This window comes from Rhinatrema bivittatum, chromosome 7, assembly GCF_901001135.1.
Source record: "Rhinatrema bivittatum chromosome 7, aRhiBiv1.1, whole genome shotgun sequence".
In the NCBI taxonomy this organism is placed as follows: domain Eukaryota; kingdom Metazoa; phylum Chordata; class Amphibia; order Gymnophiona; family Rhinatrematidae; genus Rhinatrema; species Rhinatrema bivittatum.
The window spans coordinates 150,080,360-150,102,078 of NC_042621.1; the positions used below are offsets into that span (position 1 = coordinate 150,080,360).

At 43.2% G+C, this 21,719-nt stretch overlaps 1 protein-coding gene across 1 annotated transcript in view; it reads left to right on the top strand.

Annotated features, from left to right (window-relative positions):
- Positions 1-21,719, top strand: part of OPN4 (opsin 4) — a 172,865-nt gene that overhangs the window by 83,410 nt on the left and 67,736 nt on the right. Inside the window, exons 7-8 of the mRNA XM_029610695.1 lie at positions 7,644-7,751; positions 19,416-19,596. Of these exons, the coding sequence (XP_029466555.1) occupies positions 7,644-7,751; positions 19,416-19,596 (289 nt within the window). The remainder of the gene's footprint in view (positions 1-7,643; positions 7,752-19,415; positions 19,597-21,719) is intronic.

A 21,719-nucleotide genomic window follows, 5' to 3' on the forward strand; every position in this document is an offset into this window, starting at 1 on the left:
AATCGATGGACTTGTCAAAAGCATTTCTAATTACCTTGCAACCAGAGAGTAAATACCCCCTAGCTTTCCCTGACTCTGTGTCTCTCATGACTCCTCTACAGTTTCCCAATCTCTGCTTTCTAGTGACACTGGTTCAAGCCCCATTAATCCTGATAATATATCCTCTCTCTCCAGCCTGGTTCTGACTCTCTGGCTGTCTGAAAGGCAGGGTTGTATGATCCTCTGCAGTAACTCTGTAAAGTGTGTATCCCCATTAGTAACACCCCTTTCTGTGGCTGTTATCTTCTTCCTAATTGTCTCTCTGCCAAGGATTTCCAAACTGCATTTCCCAGCAGCCCTATGCTTCCTGTTCCTTCTGGTTTTACAATCCCTTAGCCACTTCTTGTTTGTTTTTTCTTTCCACTTTAAGACAATGTTTCCCTGGAACTCCCTTTAGATCTCCCTCTCTTCTGGACAGTCTAACTTTCCTGTCTCTTCAAGCTGCTTCTACCTGTGTAAAACACCTGTTTCATCACAATAATATACCTTTCAATCTACTAGATAATGCAGTTATTCTCAGATGTACCTAAATCCAAAATCTGCTTAACAAGGAATTCAGCACCCCCACCCCCCGTCAACCCCAGATGGAACATTTCTAAAACCCAACTACCCCATCTCCCCACCAAAAGGGAATATCTCTGGAGCCAGGACTCCCACAAGAAACATTTCTGGAGGGTTAGGAACTGGAGCCAGGCTGACTTGGAATAAAGGCTCTGGCATGAGCAAAGCTAGACTCAGGTAGGGCAAAACCTCTGGCATCAACAAAACTGGACATGGGCATGGCAACACCTCTGGCACCAAGAGTCCTTGTGGACTTTCTCAGTGTCTGTTGGTTCTTACGAAAACTGCATTTAGTGCTTTTATCTCTGATTTCAACATGGAGTAAAATCTTCCAAACAGAACCTTTATCCATAGTTATAAGTTTATTGATCAATCATGAGCTCTATGAGAGGGTAGTAAGTCTGTGGTCACCTTGTCAAATACATCCTAATATTCTGAGTATTTCTCAGGTAAGTGTCTGTCCCCTGCCTTGGTTACTCTATAATATCTGAATATCTGCATGGTCTCTTGTGGCTCATTGTCCTTCTGTCCTAAATTGGAAAGAAAATGCTATTGATGAAAGGTGGAGATGAAGAACATCTGTTGCATATTCTTCTGAACACATGGATCGTGGCTTTCCAACCATGGAAATCTCATGATGATTGCAAAGTGTGGGATGGATTAAATCAAAATGTCATCTCCCAATTAAATAAATAATAAAAAAACCCAGGGATGGGATCCATCAGTTCTAGAGGACGCATATAAAGAGCAGGTAGTAAAACACTGCATGGAGCGGCAGTAGCCACAGAGGCATTAACGGAGCGGGATGCCAGTGGCCGGTGGTAGGTGTCCACCTTCACAGAGTAGAAGGATGAAGGGCATCCATCTCCCAATTAAAAAAAGAAAAGAAAAAAAGAAAAAAAAACAGGGATGGGTTCATGGGCTTATAGGTATTACCAATTATTAGGCTTTTCAATATTTGATGATAGTTAATGTGACTTTCAAGGCATTCTTCACTTTCGGTGCTCCTTGCTTCAATGACAGGGGAAAAGAAAAACTGATACTTCACACATTTCCAGCATTGCCCTCTGCTTCATGGCAGAGAGCTATGCTGCCGCTTACCCAACTAATCAAACTTAATATTTCACTTGGAAGCAGCTCCAGCACTGCTCTCTACATTAATGGTGGGGGTGAAAAGGGAATTAGAACATAAGGTTACTAAGAGCCAAGAGAAACAGTTAAGTATGAGAACAAATGTGTGAAGCTTGCTGGGCAGACTGGATGGACCGGTTGGTCTTCTTCTGCCGTCATTTCTATGTTTCTATGTTTCTATGTATTTCCACCGGATAGTCATCATTTGTTGTCTCAGTCAATAGTTCAGTCCAGGGTTTGCTCAAGGCAATCTGCCGCCTAAAGCAAGGGACGAGATAGTGCCCCCCTCTTCAGCTGCCACCAGCCTGGCCAGCTTGCAGCAACATCCTGCCTGTCTTTAGCCATCGCCAACCTGGCCTCCGGCAGTGGCGGCCCATAGCAGCATCCCTCCTGTCTTCAGCTGCCACCAGCCTGGTCTCTGGAGGCGGTGACCTGCAGCAGCATCCCGCCTGTCTTCAGCCACCACCGGCCTGGCCTCCAGTGGCAGTGACCCGCAGCAGCATCCCGCCTGTCTTCAGCCACCACCGACCTGGCCTCTGCCATTGGCGGCCCACAGCAGCATCCCTCCTGACTGGCCCACAGCAGCTTCAAATATCTGCTGCCTGAAGCGGCTACCTCACCTTGTTTCATTATAGAACTACCCTGGCTCAGTCTCTCGAGTAACTGGATTTGATGATAAGGTGGTTCCAAAAATATTCTCCACTGCTTTGCTCATCCCTTTCTCTTGTAATGGATTCTTGTGTTGCCTAGCAAATGTGAAGCATGCTATGGCTCCTATATCAATTAAGGCAAAAGTTTGTATTTCTTCTCAATTCTAAGATAACCGAATTGGAATTTTCATGTGGGAGGTTCAATTTCCCACTAACATTTTGATCTGAGAGAGCTTATTAATGCTTTTCCTACACTCTTCCCCTCTACTAGAGTTGGGAATATCAGTTTCTCGACACTGATGCTCTGATGAGTTTCTGGGGTCTCTTGGCACAGCTGACTCGTCAGTGCCCCTTGAGCCCCCAGTAGAGGCAGAGGCCTTCTCAGTGGTATCTCTCAACTCTCCTCTTCTTCTACTTACAGCTGAGCTGGCATCTTGTGCTCATGTGGAAATCATTGCCTACCAAAGGACAATGCACTTCTCTCAGGATTAGAGTGTTTTTGCTTCTTCTCCTGATCCCATTCTGTTAGTCGCCTGACAATTCGGGTACAAAGGGTCTCCAGAGCAGTGGTTCTCAACCTTTTTCCCATCATGACACACCTGACAGGCCACACTCACATGTGTGACACACTGCTCATTACAATTTACGGCAGAAATAAAAAGTAAAGGTCCGGTAATTATTTTTATTGTTCAAAATGACACGAGGAAAAGATACATATTCTGTCTGAACAGAAATTGCATAAATAGTAAACATCCCACACCAAAACAGCGCCAGTTTCCAGCACTTAAACAGTAACCACCTTACCTAAGAAAAGGCAACACTGAAATATTACACCAGGCCTTAAGACACCAATACATCTCCTATTAGGAAAACAGACCAAGTCAGGCTGCTATAGAGCCCTACACAGAAACTACACGCCAGCAGAAAACCTCACTTAAATCACATGTGCTGACCCTCACCTAACAAAGAATAAAGAGGCCAAAACGCATAACTAGAAGCATGCAGAAAAAACTGAATTGGAAACTGCAACAAGCCAGAGTCTCTGTATGCAGTGTAATAAAGGAAAAAAGAAACATCACCCATCCTTATAAAACAAATCAAGAAATATAAAATCAGTAGCAGTAAAACCATACTAACAAAAAGAACAGATTATTTTGAAACAGCTGATGAGTGGAATATCCAATAATTAAAATCTCATATAAAAAATTTCTAGATACCAATAAACTATTTCAAAATAGCAGACACAAATAGCAGACCCAGTAATGAAAAATAAGGATACAAACATTGTTTTGCTCTGCATACCTGGGAGCATTTGATATCCAGGTGTCCTGAGATTGTTTTGAATTAGCAGGAGGAGGGGTGGTTTGCTTGGAACTTTCTCCTTTCTCTCAGTCACATACCAGTGCTCTCTCTCACACTGGCTCACAATTACACACCTATACACACGTGCTCTCAGTCACTCACATATACACATGCTTTTTCTCTCACTTATATAGGCTCTTAATTACACATTTACACACATGCTATTTATCTTTTCACACTTACACACACAGGCTTTTAATCACACACATACATGCTGTCTTTTTCTCTCACACACAGACTCTCATTCACATGCTTACAAACATGCTCTCTCTCTCTCTCTCTCATTTACACACAGGCTCTCAATCACATACTCACATGCTCCCTCACCTAAACCAGCTCTCAATCAGACACAGACACACATGCTCTCTCTTACTTATACTCACAGGCTCTTAATCATGCATACACATGATCTCTCTCACACACAAAGGATCTCAATCATACACACATACTCTTTCACACAAACAGGTTTTCAATCACAAACTTACACATACAGGTTCCCAATCGTAAACTTACATTCATGCTCTCTCTCTCACAGGCAGGCTCTCAATCACACACATACATTGCTATCTCACTCACACACACAGGATCTCAAACACACATGCTTGCTTGCTCATTCACTCTCTCTCCCTCCCCCCAGAACTAGTGGTAGCAGCAGCCTCCTCCCAACCCTAACCTCCTTCATTTTCAGCCCTCGTGGAGGAGGAGTCCCATTGGCCGCAGGGGTTGACGCTCTTCTTCATTTTCCTCCGAGCCGCGCTGTACATTCTTCAGACCGCACCTCTCTTCTGTTCTTCGGGCCGATTCTGACCACACTAGCATGGTCTCTTCTTCCCGCGCACGCACCCACTGTTTTCGAAAAGATGGCCACCGCCGTCTTTAAAGATGGCGCCGACCATCCAGTGCTCCTACCATGTGACAGGAGCCGGCCAATGGCACGGATACCCTGTCACATGGTAAGGGCAAAGGGCCATCGGTGCCATCTTTATGAGTGGCAGCCGACGGCCCGAGAACGGGAGATTGCTCCCGGGACCACCACTAGACCACCAGGTAAATTTAAAATGTTTTGGGGGGCTCGGGAGGGTGGGGGAAGCTAAGGGATCGTTTTTAAAGGGTCAGGTGGTTTTTTTTTTTTATCAGGCCATCGGCGCCATTTTTAAGTGGCAGCCAAAATGGCGCCGATGGACCGAGAGCGGGAGATCAGTCCCCCCGCCCCCACTGGACCACCAGGTACTCGTAAAAAGCTTTGGGGGGGTTCGGGAGGGTGGGGGAAGGTAAGGGGTTAATTTTAAAGGGTCGGGCCTCACTAAAAAAAAAAAAATGATGTGAATCGGAACCAATTCCGATTCACATCACCCACATCACCCACGATCAGATTTTTTCCCCCCCTCTAGCCGAACCCCATCGTTAAGACGATCGGGCACATGATTCACATCTCTAGTTTTTACTGAGATGTCACCAGAACCAGAATATCTTTTTTGTATGGTGAGTTGTATGGGTAATGCCCTAGTTCTGCTCTGCATCCATTGTTGGGGGTCGAGGGGGTTCTTGTGGATGCAGAGAGTATGTTTCCATTTATCCCCATGATGGTCATATGTTCAGTGTGTCTCGCATGTGAGAACCATCTGACAGGTGTGTCCCGGCCGAAAAAAGAGTGAGAAACACTGCTCTAAACAATATTGCTTTAAGCTTTTTCCTGAAAAGTTTTATATCATGCAATAACCACAATTCTACAGGCAAGTCATTCCAACATTTAGGCCCAAGTACTAACAGTGCCTGGTTTCTAGATGTTTGCAGTCGGGCATCCCTTATGGTTGGAATCATTAACAATTGCTGACTGGAGGAACTTAATGAGCGAAAAGGCTGATAGGGCTTAAACATTTTTGCAAAATAAGGTAAATGTTCATTTTTGAATGATTTAGAGACCAAGATCAAAACTTTAAATTTTACTCAAAATGAAACAGGCAGCCAGTGTAGTCACTTCAGTTGGGGAGTGATATGCTCTTATAATGGCGTTTTTGTCACCAGACGCACCACTGAGTTCTGCAGAACTCGTAAGCAGTTTTGTGGCAACCCCACATACAGGGAATTGCAGTAGTTGATTGTGGATAAAATAAATGCTTGGGCTATTGTTCTAAAATCAGCCAAATCTAAAAATGGTCTTATATGCCAAAGGAGTCTTAGCTTAAAATAGCCCATGGAAAGGATAGAGTGCAATTGGGCTGTAAAGTCCAATTTACTGTCAAAAATGATACCAAGATTTTTTACCTGATTGACAAATGGGATTCATCACGGTCACAAAGAGTTTCTGGGATTTTCTTCTTGAAGCTCTGTTCCTGTACATGGCTTCCCTAGACCTTGCTCCTGTGTTCTTGGCTTCTTTGTCTCACTGCTTCCCTGCTTAGATCTGAACCTTGGATCCAATAGTTGCTTTATCTGAGAACTTTCATCTAGCCTCTTTGCCCAAAATGTAGGTAGCAGTCAATTTGTTTTTTTGTGTTAGTCACTAACCATTCCTGAAAAATGTCACGGGTATGCTATTATATCATCATAGGGTCCCAATTTCATGAACAAATGCTTTAGACATGAATCTGGGGCTTTTCTGGACAGGCCTCCCAAAAGATGTTGCTGTAATAGTTATTAAATAAATTTCTGCTAGTTTTCCAGCTGCTGCTGTGTTTATTGTTATTGTTGAGCTAACTGTTGCACAATCTGTTGCATGCCTGTGTCGCAGTGCATGTTGTTTTCTTCCACTATCAATTGAATGAGCTTCTCAGGATTTTCTACTACAGGGAAAAAATCTTGTTCAAGTGCAGAAAAAACACCTCTTCCAAACATTATGGGGAGAAGGGATTAGGACCCCAAAATTTCCCACTCTTTTTTGAAGTAGGAACATATCCTCTAGTCTCTCTGACTGGCATGTAATCCCACTGCTGCCACCTGCTCCCCCCAACATATGTACTGCAAATCATATCTTTCTTTGTAATGAGCCTTCTGCCTTCACTAGAAAAAGCAGAATATGAAATAAAAATAAATATATTATATCCTTTAGTCTTTCATTCTCTTAGTTGTTCTGCATTCCCCAGCTTGGTTTACATTATATTGCAGCATCTTTCATCATCTGCTTACCTGTCCCCCTTTTATTCATTCATTCATTGGCTTCTTCCTGGGCCTCTATTACTCCTTCTGGTCTGGCTTGTCTGGTTGGTCTGGGTTCCTGATACTTAGGGAAACATCATCTCAGGATCCAGCTTCTCTCTCCTTTTCCCTCCAGTTCCCCCCTCTCTCTTAATCTCTGTTTCTTGCAGCCCCTTGATTGGAGCTGGAAGGGATGGAGTTCAGTCACTCTTTCACCCAAAGCTCTGCCCAGGTACATCCTTTTTATTCCTTCCTGATTTACAAACCTTTATTAACATCCTGCCAAATTCGTCCCTGGGTTGCCCCTTTCTATGTTATTGGGACTAGGTCTACTGGTTTGCATGTTTGCTATGAGATAGTATATTAACATATGACCAGTATATATACATATATTTCATTAGCTCTAGAAGTGATATTTGTGCAATTGCATTCTTACCTTGTGATAACCCGTGATGTACCAAGATATCAAATGGTAACCCCTGGGTACTCATTGAATATATATTTTTTATCTTTCCACATTTCCTACAGTAATTTTTCAAATTTGCTTCACACATTTTCAGTTGTGATGTTTTCTTTTCAGCAGCCAACTTTGAAACCACTGCTCCCGCAGAGGAATAGAAATGGATAATTTAGTACAATTTTGATACCACCAAAGATGTTTGCAAATAAAATAAAAAAATACAAAATAAGGGAATGATAAAACCTTTTTTGCTTCAAACAGCCAGGATGTAACTTAATTGACTATTCTGATTTTCTCCACTTAAGATATGCTCATGTCCTGACACCTTATATGAATTCTGTACCTGCTGTGATTGCTAAGGCCTCTGCCATCCACAATCCAATCATTTATGCTATTACGCACCCTAAATACAGGTAAGTCTAGACATTTTGCATTTTGTTATTGTTGTTAACATGAATTAATTATTTCAATCTTTTTTCTGGCAGGTAAAAAGGATATATACAATTCTTAAGTCCAGATTGAATCATCAGACAAAAGCAGGGCAAAAAAATAGTAAAAATAAAATAAAATAAAATTAAGCCTGCAAGTCAGTTTGCTTCATAATTGAAAAATAGTTCTTTATTTGTTCAAAGATTTATTTTGCTGCAGTTTCAAGAAGGGAACATTATCTACAGAAGTAATTGTGAAATCAAAAGCATCTGCAAAAAGCACTGTGGGACTTTTGTTGGAAAAGTAACTGCCCAAGTTGATAAAAGGAATGAAAATACAAGTTGGTTTTTAGAATCAGTGCTTTCCCTGAGGAACTCCTTAATTTGGAAACATAAGAGAGTCCCTTGGTTTTCTGAGGAAATTCACTCCATAAAAGAGGCAGGATGATGTTTAGAATGACTTTGTGTAAAACTAAATTCTCTATGGACAAGAGTTGTATTTAGAACACATGAAATTGTATAAGAAAACTATTGATCTGATGAAAAGGAATTACCTCTGTTCTATGAACATGATAGCTCAAAATAATACTAGAAATTGTTTCATTTGGCAAATGGCTTTTCAGACATCCCTTCAAAAGGCGGGAGTGGTAACAAGCCAGATATTGATGTTAATGCCTTTGCTAGTTTAATCTCTGAAAAATATAAGGGTACATTTTAAAAGACAGCGTGCGCACATACTTTTGTTCGCGCACCAGGCGCGAACAAAAGTATGCCGGATTTTATAAGATACGTGCATAGCCATGCATATCTTATAAAATCTGGGGTCGGCGCACGCAAGGGGGTGCACATTTGTGCAACTTGCGCGCACCGAGCCCTGCGCGCGATGCCCATTCCCTCCGAGGCCGCTCCGAAATCGGAGCGGCCTCGGAGGGAACTTTCCTTCTACCCCCCCGCACCTTCCCCTCCCTTCCCCTACCTAACCCACCCTCCCGGCCCTATCTAACCCTTCCCCCTACCTTTGTTGGCAGAGTTACGCCTGCCAACAGGCTGCTGGTGCGCCATGACCCGACCCGGGGGCTGGTCCGGAGGCCTCGGCCACGCCCCTGGGCTGGCGCCATGCCCCGACACACCTCCCGACACGCCTCCAACTTACGCGCGTCCCGGGGCTTGTGCGTGCCGCTGAGCCTATGCAAAATAGGCTCGGCGCACGCAGGGGGGTTTTTAATTGGTTACGCACGTACCTTATGCACGTAACTCTTTTAAAATCCGGCCCATAATGTATTTGTTGAATACTTGATTAAAAGTTCATCTGATTTTGGAGAAAGACATTTAAGACTGCTCTAAAACTACTATATTGATTGTATTTTAACACATTGAGGAAGACACTGTGGATCAGATTCCCAAGGAGATAAAGACCATCACTTGTTTATTTATTTATTTGTCTATCCTGGGTGCTCATGCAATGCATTGGAAGGAAATGGGATTTAGAGTAAGGGAGAAGGCCAGAATGTTCGAATGACTAAGGTTGTGGCATTTCAATAACCGTGATGCGACAGATGACAGCACAGGGTTTGGCTAGTAGAACATGTGGTAGGTTGGCTTACCCACAACAGGATCAGAAGCTGGCAGGTTTGCTGTTGGCAGCCTTTCCAGTAGAGCACCCCTCCATATGTTAAAAATATTAATGAGCTCAATCACATGCAAATTAATGTAAACTCATTAGTATTAAAATTAATTGCAACAAATCATGTTTACACATTATTTTGTGCTAGCGCACCCCATAAAGCAAAATGTTAACTAGTGTACATCTCAAGGCCTGTTAATTTACTGGAAAGGGGAGGTGAAAGACTGAATGATCCTTTAGACACACAGATGGCCAGGAGCAGAGCTGTCTGGCAGTACTATGGCCCGCAATGCAATTGCATTAGTAACTGCAGGAACATAGATATGTTATCAGCCAAAGTATAACCACTTATAACAGTTTTCAGTAAGGACTATGCCTATTTGCGAATACCATGTTAAATGGTTGCAATAATGCATTTAAAAATGAAAATGAATGCATTATTTTAGTCAATAGGACACACATCTATAATTTTCAAAGTATTTCACATACACTGAATTATTACTATTATTTTTTAAATTGGAAACACTTAAGATTCCCTAAGATTATCTACCATATATACTCGTGTATAAGTTGATCTCATGTATAAGTCAAGGGTATTTTTTGGACCCCTAAATCAAGATTTATCTGTTACCTGTGGATAAGTCAAGGGTAAAACCTAGGGGGCTTATGAAATGGTGAAATCAAACTAAGAAACAAACCAATAAATTAAAAAAATATATTTTATTTATGTTTTAAAAGAAGAATAAAGTGTTTCAAAAGAAAATGTCCCTACTGTATGAATCCTTTCCTCCCTCCCCCCCATGGCTACTTTCCCTGTTTCAAACCTTCCCTCCCTTCCCCCAAAATCAGCCCCAACCCATCAAAGCTCTCCACCCTCCTGATCCCCCCAAGACTCACCAAATGTCCATGGTGGGCCAGCAGGGGGGGCAGCTTGGGAGTGATTTCCCACTCCCGGGCCATTGGCTGTCAGTAATCTAAATGGCACCGGTGGCACTTTGCTCTTACCATGTGTCTGAGGCTACCAGTGCCATTGGCTGGACCCTGTTACATGCCTTAACTCCCCCACCCTCCCGCTGGCCCACCAGGGACTTTCGGTGAGTCTTGGGGGGGGGGGGGGGTTGGGAGGGTGGGAGGTTGTGTATAATATGCGTGTATAAGTCGAGGCAGCATTTTTATGCCTTTTTTGGGGCATTAATTTCTCAACTTATACATGAGTATATACGGTAATTGTCATGTGACCTAGACAGGAGTCATCTATTCCATTTTATGAAGGTTACTTGGCTTATAGAAAGCCAGTATGCGAATACTTAGGGACTTTTGTTTTCAGTTTTCATTATTTTTCTCTGGAATATATCAATGTTTGTTACAATAAACATAAATGGAAGGAAATCAGTGGAAATATGAATAATTTTTCCTATGATTTTCTCTGTTTTATTATACTAAACACTGATAAATTTCCAGGAAAAATAAAAACTGAAAACGAAGGTCCCGATCTATAGTTCATATACTGTGTCATTTTTGAGTAGTGTTTCTGCATAGGTATATATCTTAAACCCCAGTGACACGCATTAGCAGCTCACACCACTCATAAAATTATGAAGGCCAATTTTCAAAAAGCTGTAAAATGGATAACTTATCTGTCAGAGAGCAAAACTGGAAGCCACTGGGATGGCGATATAAGTGTACCCAACACAATCCAACAGGTGTGTTGCAAAATCAATTGCAAAGGTCCATGTAAAACAAACCAGAAAAAAACATTTAAACAGGAAACTTAATGTCAGTCACTGACATTTCAATAAAGATTTGGCATTTTGGAATTATTGAACTTTTCCTGTTTAAATTGTTTTTTCGGGTTTGTTTTACATGGATCTTTGCAAATGATTTTGCAACATACCTGTTGGATTGTGTTCATATTAATGTGTGGCAAACACATAGTTCCACACCGTTGTGGGTATAAATGCACTGCCATCCAAACACAGAAAGGGGTTTGCAAAGGTACTGGGTGGGTGGGAGGGGTCAACAAGTTAACATTTTGGTTAACCACGGAATGGGCAGGGAGGGGAGGGCCTGGCAAGAAATCTGTGCTACTTTTAATTTTAAATAGTACTTTAAGAGGTGGAGTCAGCCTGACAAGCCCCATTTTAGACATATTCAGTGGAGGTCTGGGAATCAGGCCAGCAGGCCCATGCACCATTTTATATACAGAATATTGCCACTTTAAATAGCTATATTTTTTCAAATATACCCAGTGAAGCCTAAAATTATCCAGGAACTTTAATCATGCTCCTGGTGCTGGATAGAATTATCCAAAAAACATATACAGCTAGTTTGTAATATCAGAGTTAGCCAGAAAAGTTTCATGGCTAAGTTTTCCCCACTCTGGAATGTGCCAGAATGCCCATTACTTATTGGCTAATTTTTAGCCACGTAATTATTTATCTGATTAAAATTTATCTGGATAAGTATCAACGATATTGAAAACTTAGCATTTACCTGGATAATGTGTGAGTTATCCGGCTAACTGCCTTTGAATATTTGCCTCATGGTGGCAAGATGGAGGTAGATGAGAGAGATGGCAAACAGAGAGAGGGACAGGTTACAGACACTGACATCCAAAGGGATGAAGGATAGAGGGGAGATGCAGGGAATGGAGGAAAGAGAAATAAAGGAGAGATGGAGGGAAAGGCTGAGAGAAAAGGAAAGGATAGACAATAGAAGGGAATCTGGGAGGCCTAGAAGGAGGGAGAGACCAAGGAAGAGTGCAGAAGATGCCAAAAATGTCAGATACTTCAGGAGACTTGTAGGCAGAAAGAAACAGACTAAAAGAAAAGAAAGTGAAAATTCAGGAAAAAAAAAGACAAAAGAAAACACGGGAGAATTGAGAGTGGAATAAAAGCAATGTAGAAATGAAAACTAGCCAGAGGCATGCAACAAAGAAAAAGAAAAAGATCCAGTTGTTCTAAATAAGTTAATGTGGATGCCATCTAACACAGCTATCTGAAAGATGAATCTTTCCATTTAAATATTCCAAGGGGCCAATGTAATAAGACCCACGGCAAAACAGCAATTCGTTATGTGCGCGGGTTTTGATCACATGCGCGGCTGAAGCAAACTGATATCAAAATTTTTAAAAAGAACTTAAAAACATGCCTATTCGGCATTGCTTTTAAAGAAAGTGATTGAGTATGCTTTATTATAATTCTCATTTTAGCCATTATTCAGAGCGGCTTCCGTTTTTATTGAGAGTAATTCAGCGAGTGATGTATTATTTATTTATTTATTTATTTAACTTCTTTTACTATACCGACACTCAAGACCAGGTCTTATCGTACCGGTTTACATTAGAACAAGGGGAAAAATCAATTAACGTATAAGTGGAAAAGAGAAGTTACATTAAAACAGGGAGAGTAAAAACATGGATGTCGGAAGATAGGACAGAATTAAGTAATTGAACAATAAGTTAACAAAATTACAAACTATAAATTAACATAAAACAATAAATTAATAATACAGAAAACATGGATTATAATCAGCGGAAATATACATGGAAATATATATATATGGAATATATACAGCTGGAATATACATGTTATGTCAGATGGGAGGAGTGGCGGGGGTGAGGGAAAAGGGTGGGTTGAGGATGTGAGTGGAAAAGGGAAAAAAGTGAAAAAAGTTTGGGAGTGCGGGGAGGGAGAAGGGTGGGTTGGAGGTTGAGAGAGAGTTGGTTAATATGGAATCCTTCAACGATAGGCTTGTGTGAACAGCCAGGTTTTAAGTTTTTTTCTGAAGGTTAAATGGCATTGTTCCTGGCGTAAGTCTTGAGGAAGCGAATTCCAATGTAGGGGACCTGCTGTTGAAAAAGCTCGCTTGTGGATGGAGTTGTGAACTGATGATTTGTTGGGAGGGGCCTTGAGCTTACTTTAGTAGGCAGTTCTTATTGGTCTTGAAGATGTAAGTAGTTCCAGAGGGAAGGTGAGTTGGAGAGAGGATTGTTGGTAGACCGATTTGTGGATGATAGTGAGAGCTTTGAACAGTATTCTATGTTGAATAGGAAGCCAATGTAAGATTTTTAGGATAGGTGTGATGTGGTCCTTGCGCCGTGTGTTTGTAAGGATCCTGGCTGCTGCGTTTTGCAGCATCTGTAGAGGTTTGGTCGAAGAGGCGGGGAGACCGAGTAGAAGAGCGTTGCAATAGTCAATCTTTGAAAACAGTATTGCTTGAAGCACAGAACGGAAATCCTGGAAGTGTAAGAGCGGTCTTAGATGCTTCAGGACCTGTAGCTTGAAGAAACATTCTTTAGTTGTAGCGTTAATGAATTTTTTGAAATTCATTCTGGAGTCAAGGGTGGCCCCAAGGTCTCTGACATGGCTTGCTAGTGGGGTTATTGTGTTATTAGTGAAGGGGTGGTTATCGCTAGGGGAGATAACCAGGAGTTCCGTTTTGGACGTATTTAGGACCAGGTTGAGATTCGTGAGAAGCTGGTTGATGGCATGTAGGCAGTCGTTCCAGAAATTTAGAGTTGAGGAGATGGGGTCCGAGATGGGGATTATGATTTGCACATCGTCTGCGTATATAAAATGGGTGAGGTTGAGGCTATTGAGCAGCTGGCATAAAGGAAGTAGGTATATGTTAAACAGGGTAGGGGACAGAGAAGAGCCCTGTGGTACTCCTTGTTTTGATGGGACGGGGTGGGATTCTTTGTCGTTTATTTTAACTTTGTAGTGCCTGTTGTTCAGAAAGGATTTAAACCAGAGCAGTGCAGAGCCAGAGATGCCTATTTCCATTAGACGGCTGATGAGGATGTCGTGATTTACCGTGTCAAACGCCGCAGAAATATCGAGTAGGGCTAGGAGGTAAGATTGTCCCTTGTCAAGGCCCATCAGGATGGTGTCCGTTAAAGAAAGAAGGAGGGATTCTGTGTTTAGGCGTTTCCTGAAACCGAATTGAGAAGGGTATAAGATATTGTGGGAGTCCAAGTAGTCAGTGAGACGGAAGTTGACAAGTTTTTCCATTATTTTAGCTATAAAAGGTAGGTTTGCGATGGGGCGGAAATTTGCTGGGTTGGCTGGGTCCAGATTGGGTTTTTTTAGTAAGGGTTTCAGCGAAGCAATTTTTAAGGAGTCAGGGACAGATCCTTGATTGAGGGAACAATTTATGATGTCTGCCAGAGATCTGGCAATGGTGTTAGGAATGGTGAGGAGAAGTTTGGTTGGTATTTGGTCTAGAGGGTGAGATGAGGGTTTCATTTTCTTGATAATCGATTCTATTTCCAGGGATGATGTAGGTTCAAGAGATACTAGCGTCTGTTTAAGAATAGTAGAGGATGGATTTTGGCTAGGAGTTTGGCTGGGGGGTTGTAAGGCTATTGATGATTTGTTGGATGTTGCCAGTGGGCCAAGTAGGTTTTTGACTTTGTTGTCAAAGAAAATCGCCAACTCTGTAGATTTGTTTTGGGCTTCTTCTTCTGAGAAGGTAGGGGAAGTGGGAGTGGTGAGGGCTGCCACATATGAGAAGAGCGTTTTCGGGTCGTATAGGAAACCGTGTATTTTTTTGGCATAAAAATCTCGTTTGGTGCGGGTGATCGATGTTCTGTAGAAACTCATTGCTGTTTTGTAAGTAGCCAATGATGTGGGGGAGGGGTCTTTCCGCCAGCGTAGTTCCTTGTGTTGTAGGTCTTGTTTGAGTTTTCTTAATTCCGTAGAGAACCAGGGTTTTTTGTTCGAGCGTGCTGGGTTGATAATTTTTGAGGATAATGGGCAAATTGAGTTTGCTACTGCGTGTGTGATTGTTTGCCAGGAATTAATTGCGGTATCAGCATCTGTGAAGTCCAGTTTGGATAGGTCTTTGGCAAGGCTGTTGTTGAGTGCGTCCATTGAACAAGGTTTCCTGAATTGGATGGAGGATTTGGAAGCAACAGGGGTCTGTTTTTGATTAATGGCTAGTTTTGTAACTATCAACGAGTGGTCTGACCAGGGGATGGGGGAGCAGGAAGGTGGGGAGATGGGCGAGATGGTTTCATTAGTGAATATCAGGTCAAGCGTGTGGCCTGCCTTGTGGGTGGGATTATTTATGATTTGATTGAATCCCATAGCCTGGAAGGAGGAAAGTAGGGCTTCGCAATTGGAAGATGGGGAGGGAGAATCAACATGGATGTTGAAATCTCCTAAAATGATAGCGGGTAAGATGGAGTCGATATGTTTGGCTATAATTTCGATGAGTGGAGAGGGGTCGGCTTCTAGGAGCCCTGGGGGGGCGTAAATAAGGCAGATTTGGAGTTGGGAGGATTTGAATAATCCGATTTCTAATTTAGTCGTAGATTTGAAGGCTTGTTGAGTTAGTCTTAATTCTTTTTTTGTGATTAACATTATTCCACCCCCTCTTTTTTTAGGTCTGGGGATAGAGAAGACGTCATATTGTTGTATTGGTAGTTGGTTGATTATGGCTGTATCAGTGTTTTTCAGCCATGTTTCGGTAATGGCACAAATGTCCGGTTGAGAGTCTAGGAGATGGTCGTTGAGCAAGTGAGATTTTTTTGAGAGTGACTGTGAGTTTAGAAGGCTTAAGGTTATTAAGGATAGACCTAGGAATTGTGTTATTGGGGAGATCATGATTGGAATCAGAGATCTCTTTGAGCGTAGATTGAGTAATGGTGCGTTAGCTCTGATGGGGATTGAGCGAGGGATAATCGGAATGGAGAAGGTTTGTAGCATGTTAATGTCTTTTTTGGATGTAGGTTGATGCTGGATGCTGGAGTGGCTGGATGAATGCTGGATGCTGGAGAGGCTGGATGCTGGGGTGACTGAATGAATGCTAGATGCTGGAGAGGCTGGATGAATGCTGGATGCTGGAGAGGCTGGATGCTGGGGTGACTGAATGAATGCTAGATGCTGGAGAGGCTGGATGAATGCTGGATGCTGGAGAGGCTGGATGAATGCTGGATGCTGGAGAGGCTGGATGCTGGGGTGACTGGATGAATGCTGGATGCTGGAGAGGCTGGATGCTGGGGTGACTGGATGAATGCTGGATGCTGGAGAGGCTGGATGCTGGGGTGACTGGATGAATGCTGGATGCTGGAGAAGCTGGATGCTGGGGTGACTGGATGAATGCTGGATGCTGGAGAGGCTGGATGCTGGGGTGACTGGATGAATGCTGGATGCTGGAGAGGCTGGATGAATGCTGGATGCTGGAGAGGCTGGATGCTGGGGTGACTGAATGAATGCTGGATGCTGGAGAGGCTGGATGAATGCTGGATGCTGGAGAGGCTGGATGCTGGGGTGACTGGATGAATGCTGGATGCTGGAGAGGCTGGATGAATGCTGGATGCTGGAGAGGCTGGATGCTGGGGTGACTGAATGAATGCTGGATGCTGGAGAGGCTGGATGAATGCTGGATGCTGGAGAGGCTGGATGCTGGGGTGACTGGATGAATGCTGGAGTGGCTGGGTAAAGGATAGAAGCTGGAATGGGTTAGCGCTTATGAGGAGAGGGTGGGGTAGTTGATGGAAAGTAGCGACGGTTGCTTCTATGGCCCCTTAGTTGCGAGATTCCAGGGGCCGACGCCGATTGCGCAGGGAGGCCGACCTGGGCTGAGGGAGTATCGTGGGATGGTGGGGCAGGAGGAGTATAATGGCTGCCAATACTAGAATCGTGGTTCTGCTGCTATTCAGGTGCGCACGAAGGGGCACACAAAGGGGCAGGCCCCTTTGTCGTGCTCCTTCGGCGCGCGACGCTCGGCGCGTGACGCCTAGTAGGGTGTGCAGTTAAAGCCTAGCCGGGCTGTAGCTGGTTGGCTGGCTTCTGGTTGAGGGCGGGCCTTGTCGCGTTTCGCGGGTTTGTTTTCTTCGTTTTTCGCCGCGTTTCCTCCTATGGCTTTGGGCCTCGGCGCACGCGGCTGGCGTTGGGGTCCCCCGGGTGGGGAGGCCGTGTACTGACCTGACCTTCCCCCGGTGGGGCTCCGGCGCCGGTCGCGCAGGTCTCCGGTCGCGGCGTGGACAAGGGGCGAAATGGCGCCTGCAGCCTAGCTTTAAAGCCCAGCCGGGCTGTAGCTGGTTGGCTGGCTTCTGGTTGAGGGCGGGCCTTGTCGCGTTTCGCGGGTTTGTTTTTATTAACTGTATAGATTATTATTAACTGTATAGATTATATTTAAAATGTTCATTTTAATTTGACTAGCAACACGATAGTTCCTACTTTATTTATTTTAATTTGATTGACATCACCACAGTCCTTTACTTATTTTACATCACGTATGCAATTTTAAAAGTGACATATATTTTACTAGTTTAATTTACTTAGTTTTTCTATTGCGCTGATTTTATATTATTTTTACTATTTTTAAATTTGTTCTTAATTTTGATAAGATGCTATTAGGTCTCCTTTCTATGAATTTAAATTGTAACTTTTATTGTATCTTAAGCTTGTAAACCTTTGTGATGGCTTGTCTGAACAATAGTATATAAAAATGTATTAAATACATTTAAAAAAAAGTAAATTATGCAAATGATTTGCACACAGAAATCCGCACACATACGGAAAAATGCGCGTACCTAAGCGTGGTACAGGGCCTATGTAATAAGCGGCCGCATCCGTGCTCAAAACCCGCACCGATAATCCATACATAAAAGCAAGTGAGCGAGCAAGTGAGCAGGGCTCCCTATTAAGTGAAAGTATGACCCTGGAAAGTATTTTTAATATTTGAATTAACTGTGCTGCAGAAAACAGGGCAAATATTTTCATGGGTGATAATTCAGAACAATCTTGCCGCTCTTCTGGCCGAGTATCTGTCCGCCCAGGGAAGCACCTACCTCGGCACCTAGCATACCTTGCTGTTTGGGTGCTGACCTAGGCGCTTACTTGGTCGCGAATGTATGCCGTCGGGTGCCCAGAAAGGCACCTAGCTACCATTGCCGCTCGGGCACAACCATGTAAGCGTATAGCTCAGAGCCTGAGCGGCAATAGTAGCTAGGCGCCTTTCTAGGCTCCCAGCGACATACATTTGCGACCAAGTGATCGCTACTATTGCTGCTCAGGTGCTGAGCTAGGCGTTTACTTGGTCGCGAATGTATGCCATTGGGTGCCCAGAAAGGTGCCCAGAAAGGTGCCTAGCTAAGCTGGCCACTCAGATGCCAAAGATAGGCACTCAGCTAGGTGGCTTTCAGGATTCTCGGATGCCGACATAGGCCCCCCGAGTCAACGCTGACAACTCGTTCCCTGACCATGGCGGTAAAAAACCCATATTAAAAAACCCACACTAGCATTAGCATGGCTCCCTGCATTGGCTATGATATGCTAACCACCTCCTTTGCATGCCGTTAGTGTGCTCGTCTGTACGTCCTTTTTTCCCGCTCACAAAACCCTTATTACATCCCCGTATAGGGCTTTGCGCGGGAAAATGCACGTACAAACATGCATACATGCACACACAAACACGCAGCAGCTTCAGCGCACCTTATTTCATCGGTGTACAAATGAAGTATGCACTGTTGAGTACACGAGACCCTGCATATAGAGCTGTAATAACAAAATCACTTTCCATACCAGATAAAAAATATAAGAGGGGAGGGGGCAGTGATAACAAGGAAGGCAAAGCAATTTTCTCTTGCCTTTATAATGCAGTATGGGTAAGAGAACAGATGCTCAAGAGGAAGTCTGACTAGCTGATTAGAGAGAGATTAAATGATTCAGCAGAGTAGGTCCATAAGCTTTGCTTCAATAGGGAAGCAGCTTTATTTCTGAATTAACAGCAATAAGCAGACAACAAAAAACAATTGACAACTGTTTTCTGGATATTCCTTTTTCTCATATGGTTACACTAGTTAATCTAGAGCACTGTATTGGTTGCTTACAAGTTGTTACCTATTTTTAAATCCAGTTTTTAAAATGTAATTTATACTGTATCAGGAGCCAAGTCCCCTGGGAAGTATCAGCATTTATGCTTGAGGGTACATACACTGTGTGCTATAGCATTTAACTTTTGAAATATATTTTTAAATATATGACTTGACTGACTTTATATTTCTTGTCTACTAGAATGGCTATTGCAAAGTATATTCCTTGCCTTGGGTTTCTGCTCAAAGTGTCTCGTAAAGACTCCAGGTCCTATAGCAGCTATCCTTCCACCAGACGCAGTACTGTCACTAGCCAGTCTTCTGATGTGAGTGGCCTACCTAGAGGGAAGAGACTGCTGTCATCAGTGTCAGACAGCGAATCAGTAAGAGAACATCTTTTCTGTTTCAGGACTTCTGGCCTGCGTCTTTCTTTAATTATTTTTACCAAATAAATTCATTGACTACTAATGCATTGGAAATATACTGTAGCACACAGTTGGGATGAAAGCTGTTGGTGACCAAATGGTGCCTGCCATAAACCTGCAATCATCAATATTTTATATTTCCTGCTGTAACTGTTCCTCATGAATGAAACAAGCTGAAAAATGGGAGCAGAGGATAGTACAAAAGGCAATTTATGGATCCACCTACTCTTAAATCTCTGGCTCAAATTCTTGACAGATTTCACAACACATGTTAGAGAAAGGGATCTATATACTGCATCCTGGTCTTTTTTGACTAACTCTCTGGAAATTAGCTGTATCTTATTAAAAAGTTGTCAAACAGAGAAATATAAAGTTGAATGAGAAAAGTGTCGATGGTTAGACACCAGAACGATAAAGCAAAATAATGTAATGCAGTAATAATAACAATAATTAATAGTAAGTTTTGCATGTGTTGTAAACGTAGACCCTTAGGCTGATGGGAAGTTGGCACTACCTGCAGGGAAGACCCCTCCAGGTTTCACTGTCATGGAACTAACTGAGGCAGAGACCCAACTGGAGCTTCACCCTCATTCCCCTTAGGTTGAGCCCTTGGGTGCCAGGGCCAGCTGGACTTAGGTTCAGGGCTCTGCAGAAGTGAAGATCTGTCATGTAGAAGAGGTTGCAGGCCAGCATGGAGAAAGTGGGAGTCAGGGCAAGCAGTGATTGGGACAGGGGGCAGGCGAATTGAGTCTGGTTCAGGCTATGGTCAGAGACAGGCGGAGTTTGCTCAGTGTCATGGTTCAGGCAGTGGTCTGGGCTGGCAGACTTCATAAGCAGACAATGGTCAGGAGCAGGCAGAGGCCAAGCAGCATTGAGGTCCAATACGAGGTCAAGCCAGAACTGTGCTGCCCTCAAAGCCAGAAGACCAAGGAAACAAACCACGGAAAGGAGAACGAAGAACCACAGGAGCAAAACGAGGTGCTGAAGGCAGTTGGTGGGAAGATTGACCATGAAGGCAAGAACTCAGAAGATAAACCAGACTGCCAAGGAGCCAGGAACAGGATATAAAATCTCAGGAGGAACACACAGCAGAATCGAAACTAGGAAGCAGTAATCAGGAACCAGGAATGCAGAGGCAAAGCACTTCTCCAATGGAGTCGATCTATTGCCTAGGTGGAGAGTGCAAGGGGAGTTAGCCTTATATAGGAAGGAAGCCCTAATGTCATCAGCGTGTGCCTTGGGGAGGTTCCCATCATGGGCCCTTTAAATTACAGGAAGTTGGGCGCACGCACCTAAGGCAGCCCCGAGTCGGCATTGGTGTTTTTCCTCCATTCATTGGATTGGCCTCTCAGATGCGGCAGTCAGCTGCACAGCCATTTGGGGGTCTGCCCTGGTGTGGCAGGCATTTGTTGAAGGCACAGGGCTGGAGGTAAGAGCAACAGTCTGCAGGATGGGCCCACGGACTGCTGAACACAATAGCATGACAAGTTTGTTCTAAAATTACCTGATTTAGAGGTATTGCGAGGCATGACATTAGAAGCCAAATAGAATTCCTAAACCTGGAAAAAATTCTCAGTGGTCTCTGCATAGTCTGGTAATGAATATTTTCAATAATGGCTTTTCATTTTGCATAAGCAGCATTCAAGCATCATAGTCTACAAAAAATATAAACAGGACTCTTACCTTGCTCAATAATTTTCAATATGGACACTCATTGTTAGCCATAGTATAGCGAAAAGCCTTGCTTTAGATGGAGTCAGATGACGTACCACATTATCTGCTATTGACACTTCATGTTTTACACTTTTTATAATTATTTTATTGGCATTAAAACTAATAAGACAACTTTAGATTGACAAGTTACAAAAATCCACTTATCATGTGGTTACTCTTTTATCATGTATACACCATACCATAGTTTAGCATTAATTACTATTTGGCAAAAATTTCATATGAATAAACCAACTTCCAATTAACCTCTTCTAGCCATTCATACCTGATTCCATATCCAATGTTTTTTACCTTATGATTCTAACACGCACATCTTCATACTTATTGTCCATACTGAGGACACACCGACC